Source organism: Rhyacophila brunnea, unplaced genomic scaffold (assembly GCF_057557595.1).
Source record: "Rhyacophila brunnea isolate RB1 unplaced genomic scaffold, BYU_Rbru_1.0 scaffold_14, whole genome shotgun sequence".
NCBI lineage: Eukaryota > Metazoa > Arthropoda > Insecta > Trichoptera > Rhyacophilidae > Rhyacophila > Rhyacophila brunnea.
Genome location: NW_028232796.1, coordinates 31,529,929 through 31,542,249, shown reverse-complemented (window position 1 = coordinate 31,542,249; position 12,321 = coordinate 31,529,929). Strand labels below are relative to the sequence as shown.

Here is a 12,321-nt window from a genome sequence, read left to right as displayed (position 1 = left end):
TGCAAGGGGTCTGGGGTCCTAGCAACTAAATTATTAATATATACGTGCATTACTATGGAAATCAATATGACATGTCAAAATGACATTTCAGTATTCTTTCTATCAAGTACAAATGATTTTGCTCGTTTAAGATAGTCAAGTCAAGTTTATACGATTCAACATAAAATTGAAAAACGTTGTATATAAAAAGTTCTTTTTATCTTGTAATTATTTTTAAATATTTTTTTGTTTGTATTTCACCATTTCCATCCATTCCATCATTTATAATGAGGTATTTGATTTTTTTTTGAAATGATACATTCTTTAGGATTAATCCAAGACATATTTATTATTAAATTTCTACTGAATTTATAACACTTTTGCGATAGATTTATTTTGGTTTTAGGCTGAAGAATAAAGCTAGCTTGTATCAGACATTATTGTCTCTTTGTTGGTAGGTACTACCAAATATATTATGGTATCTACTGCAGAAAATATGTTAATTTAATGGTGCCAGACATAAAATAATATATTATGCAAATACCTACTACATATTGCAAACATACATAGCTGGTATTATTTAATATATTATGTTTTTTTACTTATTATCTAAACACGAAAATGTTTGAAATGCAAAATCAAGCTTTTTGTTATGATAAAAAAATATTCTAATCTCTAAAAATTGCACAATAAGAAAAATATTTGTATTATTATTTAGGATGTAACCAGGTTCAAATAAGCATTTAACTCTCCAAATATGTATATATAGGTTCTTTATTATTATTATATTCCTTTAAAAAATACAGATATTTTATAATTAATATATTTGAAGTAAAATAAAAATAAAATCACAATAATGTCAATAAAAATATCAAAATGCTAAATATTATATTATTATCACAAAAGACAAACAAAAAATAACATCATTATCAGCTGAACTAATTAAAATTATGCACATTAAGTATTAGATAAAATATTTTAATTTGTAACTTATAAAAAATAAAAATATATGTACCTACTTTGTTTTTAAAAATATATGATATATTACCTACTTCTGAGAATGCTAAAATGATTTAAAATGTTATACTAAACTGTTGACTAAACATTTGATAAAAAAAAATATACTTAGTTGCCTTTTGTTATGAAAAATATATATACATATATTGCAAAAATTAAAGCCCGCATTACTTAGCATTATGTATTTTAATGTTTCTTATATTATATTGGATATTCTTTTCTGTTTAAGACAGCCTCACGCCATGACCTCCTGGGCACTCTCCATCACTGATCTTTGCGAAGGCTGAAAAAATAAAAAAACATATATATAACAAGTATTTGTTGATGGCCTATAAAATGGTACAAAAATAGAATGTGGAACCCTCGTTAAAATAGAGATTCAGAATCGCACAACATAGTGTGATATACTAGGCATAACAAATAAAAACATATAATGGAGTAATTTATTGTATTGTATTAGAGCAGGGGTTTCCAATTGTATTTGTTTCACGACACTCTTTTCATATATTATAGTACCCACAACATAGCTTGTCACTTCGCGAACACGAATATCAATGTCGTCGTTTTTCTAGACGAATTGTTTGACAAAATAGATACCATGCTATTTGAAAGCACCTATAGTATTTTAGTATTGCTCTCATCGTAAACGAGAGATAGAAAATTAAATGCGGTAAGTTACACGCTATACAAATTTGAATATACATAAGTAACTGGGCTTAATTATGATGATTTATATGTTCAAAACTATGGGTATTTAAATTTAGTGAAAATATTTGTAGTGTTGTGAAGACTTCGGGAACCACTTGATTATGGAACAAACAGGAGTATGCGGTTTAATTTAGTTTGATAAAAATCTCAAATGGAAATTGACAGGGATACATAACTTGAAGTAGGAACAATTTGTTGAACAAATTTAATCATTCAGTGGTAACAAGGGGTAGAAAACGTCTAAAAATTAGACAACCCAAACATGAACCCTCCAAACCAATCTGCCCTGCACCACACTCGGTCTTAGTCGAGTGATCACGAGGCCAAATGTTTGGATGTGAAGCATCAGCAGTTGTTTACGTGAGGGAATTTCTCAGGAGCGGAAAACTGAGATCGCCACGCTCTCGGGTGAGTTTTGACTGAGTTTACTGAAAGAGGTAATTTAATAAAAAGTGCCATAGGGGAAAAAGGCACGGAGACTAAAGAAAAATAAATGAATTTATTGATGTGACATACAAAAACAAATCTAAATAATTACAAGATAAAAAGAACTTTTTATATACCACGTTTTTAAATTTTCTGTTGAATCATATAAGCTTGAAAATTCTGTGTATTAATAATTTAAGACAAATAAGGCAATTGTCAACAAATCATTTTTTTGCTATTTTGCAACAAACAAACAAATATAGAATACTGAAATGTCATTTTGATTTCCATAGTAACGCACGTATATATTAATAATTTAGTTGCTAGGACCACCCCCTTAGCAACCAATAATAGTGGATTGAATTACGAATTTCTTCCGAAATAACTTATCATACAAAACAGAATTAACTGAAAATGAATTCAGTTCTACTTAAAGATGGCTAAAAGTATTAAAAGAATACATTGGCATCGTGATGGCAGCCTGAATATATTCTAAAAGTTTCAAATGTCTAGCTAGTCGGGAGGTTAGTTAAAAATTGATTGCAAGATTTGTACTGGATAAATAACCACCGGACAAACAAGAATACTACCTAAGAAAAACGTGGTAAAAAATACGGATAAACAAATAATGTCCGCAATAAGACAGAAAATTAAACAGATAGACCGATGACAATGCAAAGCACAGGATTAAAATAAATGAAATTAACTTGGAAAAGCCTCCGTTTGACGGTAGATTAAATTTAGAGTGATGATTTTGATGATTAATAGAATTATAATGATTCTACTTTCCGCCTGTCACAGCCGCATTAACGTATCAAATTATTAGATTTAAATATGTACCGTAAAATAATTAGTCAGAAAAAAACTATCCGGAAATCGACATAAAATTTAAAAATAGATTATTGCTAGAAATAAAAAAAATGTAAAAAAGGGAATGCTCTAATGACAGTCGTATCCTGTGTCGTTGATAGATAGCTTTTTGGCATTATTCTACCATGGTAGCAATTTTATATATTATAATAATAACTATCCTAATAAAAATGTATAGTTGATATATTTAATCATTTTCAAATTACTAGTTAACAATAGATATTATTACATATTCAAAATGTATCAATAAAGAGTGTATTCAAATTCATGATGAAATTTTGTTAATGGCAATATTATTATTTATTTCACAGAAAAATAGGGATTTTCCAAAAGTCAATATTTTAATAATTATTATGTCTAATACCAATCTAACAATTTTTATTTATGATTCCAACATTAGGTTGAAAATAATTTATGTTTAATGCCAATGCATAGCATGTGTCGATACTATCAATTTCTACATGAGAAATCTTTGCGTGTGCCATATGGTTGTCGTGGTCAAAAGTTCAAAGTATGGTGCTGGACCAAGGGAAATGGTAACCTTATGGATGCATTCTCTCCGAGGATAGATAGTAGCATAGCAAAGTTAGAGTAGGTATGTTTTCAACACAATAACAAAGTATATCAGGTGAGAATTCTTATGTGTGCGAGAAATTTAACTTGAACATGCACGGTTAATTTTTGTAAATTTGTAATTTCGCGCGGTTTGCACCGCCGACTGAATATTGTACATGGGCTCCGAAATATTGTATTATATGCTACGTGCGCGCAAACTCCCATGATCATGGTCAGACTGTTATGGCCACCGATGTTTATCATTTAAAATAACAGCGTGCAATTCAAGGTGCTCTTGGAAGTCACTTGTCTCGCTGTACTCTATATTCGTAGGCTTGGAGAAATATGCAAACATCTTTATAACCCCTTATTTGTTATCAAGTAGGAACGTTGTAGTATTGAAGTCTTGATAAAAAATACTACTGGCAGAATCCAGACCGTGTGTGAAAATAATACGCGTTGCGGTTACTACTCCATCTCCTTGAAACTAAATCATAACTGACAGCTCTCTGCCATTCATTAAAAAGTAACCGGAAGTCTAAATGTTACTGTAAGTCATAAAATAATTGTTCATTGCAGCACTCACTCTCGTGGTTATCACAGTTGTAATTGTTCATGACGCATGTGCTGCCAAACGACTGAGATGTGGCTCCTTGCTTTCCCGCGCAAATTGGAGTATACTTCTCACTGGCGCAGTCGTGCATGCAGGCCTTCTTCCTCTGAGCCTCCTTCTTGATGTCCTTAAGGTCCTTGCCAGGGGCTGCGGTCGCCAGCATGACCATGCACACTACCACTGAAAACGAAAATATACTTACAATAATAATAATATACAAAGGATAATAAAATATTGCATTATGTACTATAATGGAATAACACGATCATTTTGTATTAATTAGGTACAACACTTAAAAGCGACAGTAAAAAGTTGTACGGTTATATTGGTAACCACAAAAAAGTTTATAATATTTTTGGCATTTATTCACATACTTGCCTATACATAAATACAAATTATTTTTAATAATAAAAACTAATTTTATCAAATGATTTTTGATGTATATAAATGTTTAATAAAATACCTAATTTAAACTCATCGCTCAATTTTATGTCGTCAGTGAGCTATTAAAATTTTATCGAATTAGTGTGTCGTTGTATGTACCTATGCATTAGTAGTAATATCGTATTATCATCTTATTTTCCGTAAGTATATCTGACAAGTGTGCTCTTTTTCTCATATCTACATAGACTGTCTCTTTCCAAAAGTCGCCCTTCGTCACTGCCTCGTTCGTCCAGATTATATCAATAATACGAGAAAAGCCTTTTTAAACTATAATAACTAATATTGGATGATTTATTATAATTAAATTATTGTTAATGATTTAAATATCATATTTTAGACGATTAAATAATAATTTTACATTTATTTAAAATTATTTTAACTTGATTAGATAGCTAAAGTGATAAAGAGTAAAGAAATTTATGAATGTAGCGAAAAATATAGTAATATTATTACAATCATGAATGTTTTCTTTTTGTAATTATAATATTATACAATGCACTGAGACGTATTGTATTGTTAATTCTATATTATTTGTATGAAGATAAGTCTCGAATAGTCCATAAAATATAAAACCTGAATCATTTTCTTATTTATATTATTACTTACAGTATATACGTCGCATGATAGATACAGCCAATACAAAAAAGTGTTTACAATAATGAATCCGGTGCAACGCAATAAGAGACAATACAGTGTGTATAAAAAATGCTCTTGATATAAATCACGGTCATTCCTAACTACATACCTACCTACTCTATTATCAAATAACAATGATCGGTACACAATTTTATACATGTAGACTTTGTTTCGATTGTCACGTTGGATTAAATTATACGTTACAAAAACTGAATAATTGCAGTCCTCGGAGGTACGAATATAAAAAAAATGTCAAAGATAAATACAGCTATTTGACATACTTTTATATAGGTAAGTAAAAATAATAGAAAATATTTATGAAGATCCAAAAGTTATTTATAACCATTTAGGCAAGTATTTATTGTTGGTAAACTCGGAACGCCCACGATGGCCGCTTGGCTTAAGCGCCGGTCTATAGTGTCGAGGGTCCCAGGTTCGAATCCTGGGTCTGGCAAGTACACATATTGTTTTTCAATTTGTGTATGAGTCAGAGTATGGACCTTAGGTTGAGCAAGGGGCCGACATCCATTTCTCGTAAAAATAAAATCTGTTAATACAAACCTCCACTCTGTGGAGGCCCATATGATCCCGATCGGACATGGACGAAAGAAAAAAAAAGAAAAAAAACTAGTCTCAACTGAAGCTTATAGGCCATCCATGGACTGACACCGTATGCGGTTTCGAACCGTGTGCCATACTTAGCTTATCTTTTCTGTTCATGGAAATATATTTTCACAAAGTATATTTTAAGCATCTGATCGTATCTGTTTATACCATACACTTCCACTTACAAATTTAGTGAAAATATAATATTTTCATGAATAAAAATCATAAGTTTAGTATGGCACACGGATCTAAACCGCATACGGTTTCAGTTCATAGATGGCCTCTTAGTTAGATGTTGTTTTATATCTGGGGTCTAATGCTAAAAGCACCTATATGTCAAATATATCAATAATTGTTCAGTACAGGCGATTGTTTATTTCTCATCAACAATTAATATCAATAACTTCTACAATACACATAATAAAAACGTGGTTATAAAAAATATAAATTAATAAACTCCGACTGTTTTATTTTAAATATTGGAAAATGAGGATATCTCTTAATTTGAATTGCTATGTCAACATAGGTCAAAAATATTTTAACTTATATTTTGAATACACTGAATTATATTTGCACAATTTTATGGTCAAGAATCTCATTATTTTATAGAGCATAATTATCTTCGTCATGAGAACTACCAATTTAGTGTTAAATTAGAAAATACCCACATCTATTTTGAAATGTTTATGATGTCCAGCACAGATTATCCAATTGAGTTTTATGTGCATTTAGATAACTCATTACGACAAACAGTAAGTAAATTAGTGCATGAATCAGTAAACATAACACCTAATACACATATGTATGACATAATCGTAGTAAAAAAAAATAACGTTAGTCACTTAAACATATTGAATAAAACCCGTTTATAGCATTGTTGTGAACGTCTTAAATGTATACAACGTGATGGTCGTTTTGATTAAATTAAAAAATGTGAATCTGAACTCGAATAGCCTGCAATAAATCATTTAAAAATATATTTTATTTATTTACATAAAAACAATTACTTAGCAAGCCGCATTGAGTTGAACTCAATTAAATTATGCTACATCCAAGACTTTTAAAAATTTAAATTTGGATTCTTTCAAGACAGCAGGTTCCCATCTCTAGATATAACCTAACAATATATAAATAGCACACATAGTATGTATAGTAATTACGTATATAACATATAAATTACATAACCTAATGATGAATAACTAATAGTAAATAGATAATAAACTTTTTATTCAATGAATAATTTCTACAATATATTTAGTACCTACTAAAAATTATTAATAAGTTCAATGCATTTCCACAGACCATATGAGATTATAATATACACATAATATTGAACGAACAATATGTTAATTTGTATACGTCATTGTTATTTTTTCTCCCCGATGTGTCTTCATTTAAATGCCAGATGTTAATTTTATAAATACATATAATTAATAATATTGTATTTACTTAAAACTTAACTTTATCTACTTTGCAATTAGTAATAGTAGTTCTTACATTTTTTTTGTCATATGCCTTTTCTGAATAGCGTATTCTGTATATAGATATCAATGTCAGATACTTACAAAATTCAAGATACTTAGAAAATATTTTTCAAATTAACTGAATTTCACATACTTAACACTATGGAGTAATCAGAAGATTTCTTCGTGATTATGCAAAGTACAAATTCCTTAAGAACAGTACCCACATGGTAAAAAAAATCTATTTTTTTCTAATAATACTCGTATGTAAGTTTCTGAGGAATCTAAACAGTTATATTTTAATAAAAAGCATATCATTAACAGTTTGGAAATTTATATATATTATTGTAACTGAGAACAGAGAAAAGAAAAACCTTGTTCTACGTAATTATTATTACTTTGATTACAAATACATCATAATAATATAATGGAAACATAGAATTCTTGGAAACTGTCATAGCATTTGAAATAATGTGTAAGTATATAATATATTATTATTGTATTATGTTGGTATTGTCTGTTTAAATAAACTGGTGATTAGTTAATATAATTATAATTTTCTTGAACAATAATTAATTACAATAAACCTGATAATTATAATTCCACACTAATGAATAGGTAACTACATACATAATTGTATTGCAATTATATATATTACACATCATAACACGTTAATAACACTATCTTTTCCACGGGCTGTTTTTTTTCATATTATGGGTTACGCCCTTTGGCCCGAAAGACATCAATGTTATCTACATACTTCAGCGTTTCCAAATCTTACAAAATGTCAGTAGGTACTCATTTAGAGTAATTTTACCTACATAGCCCACATAACCAATTGACTTTTTTGGCTTCCCAAATGAAATCAAATTTATTTAGTTGTGTCAATCAATGCACAGTATTTTTTACAAAAAAAAAATAGTCACGTATTTACTCATTTAAATATATCTCAACCATTGAGAAACACTGGTCTAAACTAAACATACAATAATAATAATCCAACATTACTTATAGAAAGCAAACAAGAAAATCGATTTCAGTATTTTTTCAGTAATTTTTACTTCTTTATTCGTTTTAAAATTGTGGGTATTTTTTTACTGAAAGGCATCAATGTATAATATTTAAACCAAACAAAAAACGGTGTGTTTAATCTAATCTCGTTCACCAAAAGCGAGCAAAATAAATTGATTTTTTAAAACGTCAGTTGTTTATCTTAAATTTCTCTAAAATTTTTCGGTTATGCCCTTTGGCCTTAAAGTCAACCGATATGATCTGATAATAAACGTAAAATTATGATATAATGAAATTTCACTCACCGAAAGCAAGCAAAAAGAGTGATCTCGCCATGTTGTTTTTAAGGCAGATAAACAATCAAATGCGATGAGATGAATGGAGTACGACGTCAGCAAACGCCAACACAAAACTAAATGCGAAGTCGTCCGTCAGAATTCACCTTTTATATTGCACGCTGACAATACGATGACATAGCGTAATGGCAGTTACGTTAGCCGTCCGAAAATCATTGGTGTAGGTACCTATTCGCACAGATACAAAACACGTTTACATAACAAAACAATATTTTAATTGCTGTTGACAATTTGTTAGTCAAAACTTGTGACTGTACCGTTAATCCAATGGCTTAGAGTGCAACGATTTAATTACGTAAGTTTATATTAAATTAATTGGAATAATATTTAATAGCAATATTAAATTAAATTGTTAACTATAATTTGCATGAAACTGTGCTTATAATATGGTAGTGCTAGTTATTGCTCGTAATTCGAATACAATATAGGTAGTAAACTGTTTGTAGAAAATGATGATTGTTGCATATTGAAATAAATGGTACTTAATTAAAATTCTAATGGATTTAAGTTTTGCACTATTCTATTTGAGTCGTTTTTTGCTACACGGATTTCGCCTTTTAAAAATATATACTATCCTGCAGTTGCAAGATTGCATGCATGAATTGAATGCTTCTGAGTTTTCATGCGTTCAGTTATCAAAATTATAACTCTTATTGGATGATTTAATACAATGAAAGAATACTATTTATATGTATTTCATTATAAATATTATAGTAACATTTTATTCTTTCATAAATTATCGAAACTAAAAAAACTAAATATGCATAGTTTTAAGCAGGATTTGAACCGGTAGTTTAGTTTGTAAATATACTCGCACCTATTGCAATGCATGTGGGTTTAAGTCAGTTCCATTTTTTTCTAATAAGTGTGTATCTGGGGTTGCTACAAATTATGTTTTTCTAGAAATTGAATTTAAAAAAATTATAATTTCATTATTCCCAAGTCCAAGAACAGCGATCAGAATCCTATATTACGGAGGATAGACCTGACTAGAAAAGATGATTTGAGGATACCCGGGCTTACTTCGGACTGTTACGCTACGAATAATGATTCTGATGCAATCAAAAGAAGTCATATTGTGTCCTTTGAAAAATACATTGTAAACATCTCGCCAAGATGCTTTATGACAACTTTCTCATTAACGTATATATATACGTTATATGGAAAACAAAACGAGAAAATAAATATTCATTGTAGGGAGATTAAACATTAAACACAAATTTCGTAAAAACCATGTCATTGATTAGTATATTATTGTAAATTATACTGTAATTAATACTAACATCAACCAATTTTCTTTCTTCTGAATGGTGCTTACAATATTATGGTTTGTAAACTTTCTGTTTATTTTACAAATTTAAACATGCTAAGTGAAATTATAATATTTATCAATAATACTAAGAATTTTCACGACGTCACTGGCGATCGGCCGAGTGTTTTTTTTTTAAATCACATTGTTGATTCAAATTTATTGCATTAAGGTCCGCTCAATGGATTCAGATAGCCAAACATCTTATGAGAAGGTAGGTTAAGATAGTCATAATAAACAAACAATGGCCTGTCTGTTACAGCATCTGGATTGATAACTATATGACCACGTAACATGGTTGAACAATAAAGGTATTAAAACTCAATCATTCACTACTATTTTATTCTTTATGTTAAAGTTAGATAATGTAACAAATACTCTTTAAATTTAATGTAAAGTGAATACTTACTAAGTAGGTAATTAATTATTGAAATAACATTTAAGTATCTAGGAAACAACGAGAAAAAAACCTTTTAAAACTGTAGTATTAAGCTTCTTTTCTTTTAGCTATTAGTATAATACATAATATATAACATTTTCAAGGTTCATATTGTATTTAATTATATTCTAATTCGTCATTATCTCATCCATGGCCCCTACAAGGTGGAGGGGCTGACAGGGATCTAGCCTGGGGGCTCGGTCTCATGGAGAGCCCGGCGTGGCAAATCGACCAGAAGAGAAAGATAAACACACATCATAAATTTTCAGCGCAATTTTACTTCAATAATATATTTGATGCAATTTTTAATTGTGTGACGATACTCGACAACTCTATGTTTCAAGTGGTTTTAAATACTAAATAATTACAAGATAAAAATAACTTTTATATACAACGTTTTTAAATTTTCTGTTGAATCATATAAACTTGACTTGACTAGCTTAAGCGATCAAAAAAAAATTGTACTTGATAGAAATACTGAATAATGAAATGTCATTTCATATTGATTTCCATAGTAACGCACGTATAAATTAATAATTTAGTTGCTAGGACCCCAGACCCCTAGCAACCAATAATGATGTCGAAATAATACAAAACATACAAAATCATACAAAACAGAATTAACTAAAAATGAATTAAATTCTACTTAAAGATGGCTAAAAGTATTAAAAAATGCATTGGCATCGTGTTCTGATATATTCTAAAAGTTTCAAATGTCTAGCTAGTCGAGAAGTTGGCTAAAAATTGATTGCAAGATTTGTACCGGACAAATAAGAATACGAGCTAAGAAAAACGTTGTAAAATACACTAAATACCCATAATTGTACAGTGAATACCATTTGGAAAACGCTGCTGTAGGGCGTCATACTACCTTTAACCTTAGCGATAGGTAGGGGGGCCGATAAAGATCCTAACCTCTGGGCCCGCTTCATTATGTGGGATCCATGATCTCATCGATAAAATATTACTAGATAAAGGTGTTTGACGATAAAGCTCACGGATTCCGTAAATCCGTGAACTTTAATTTTTAAAGTTTTCTGAAACAGTTGCAGGTTTTGACAGGTGCGGGCAAAAATCATGAAATTTTCTACAAATAAATTTGAAATTCAAAATGAGTTACATCCAATTTAAACAGTAGTCCATGAATATTTTTTTTTAGTTTCACTTTTATGTATCTAGAGGATAGAGAAGAGTTTCAGTAAAGTTTTTAAGTAGAACTCAAATTGTCTGTCAATGTTTGTTACTACTGTCACTGATATTGACAGCTATTTTGGTTGTTATATTATATCTTTATGGAATCGATACAAACGTGAAGCACTGAAACAGCTGAAATCTCCAATAACGTCATTTCCCTTGATTTAATAAATGCATATAATTTATAATTAACATAATAGCACATAATATGTTAAATAGTATCCATCCACGTATAACTTCGCGTATATAAAAGAGGTGGAAGAAATGTTATCCTTAATAGTAATATTAACTGACATTTGACGTGGATTCGTTCACGTAATTAATTATTAATCAGAGCCTTGAATGATCAAAAGAAAAATAAATCATTGTAAGATACAGATATACTCGTTCACAATGCACAATTAAGTAGATATCATAACTATGACATTATAAACAAGTAAATTAAGTTCCAGTTAGAATTCTAGAACATTATTATCCCTCCAAAATCTCAACTATGTATAACCGACATTCCATCTACCCTTTTCCTTGTCATTTCGTTCTTAATGAGTCGTGACACAAGAATACTTAAGTGAATTTCGCCTTATCACGCGGACCCTTATAATAAAAAAGAACTTTCGATATTTCTGAAATAAATATTTGACGAAGAAAACTTCGTATAAAGCTTTTCGGCAATAAACTTGATAATAATTTATTAC

The 12,321-nt window shown here is 29.5% G+C and overlaps 1 protein-coding gene across 1 annotated transcript; it reads right to left on the bottom strand.

The window, feature by feature from the left end:
* Window positions 1–735: 735 nt before the first annotated feature.
* On the bottom strand, window positions 736–8,792 carry LOC147075860 (protein pegasus-like). The gene is made up of 3 exons (XM_085942165.1): window positions 8,634–8,792; window positions 4,142–4,348; window positions 736–1,279 (listed from the first exon to the last, which is right to left on the bottom strand). The coding sequence occupies exons 1-3, from the start codon at window positions 8,662–8,664 to the stop codon at window positions 1,221–1,223; spliced, it is 297 nt and encodes a 98-aa protein (XP_085798291.1). The 5' UTR covers window positions 8,665–8,792; the 3' UTR covers window positions 736–1,220.
* Window positions 8,793–12,321: the final 3,529 nt, after the last annotated feature.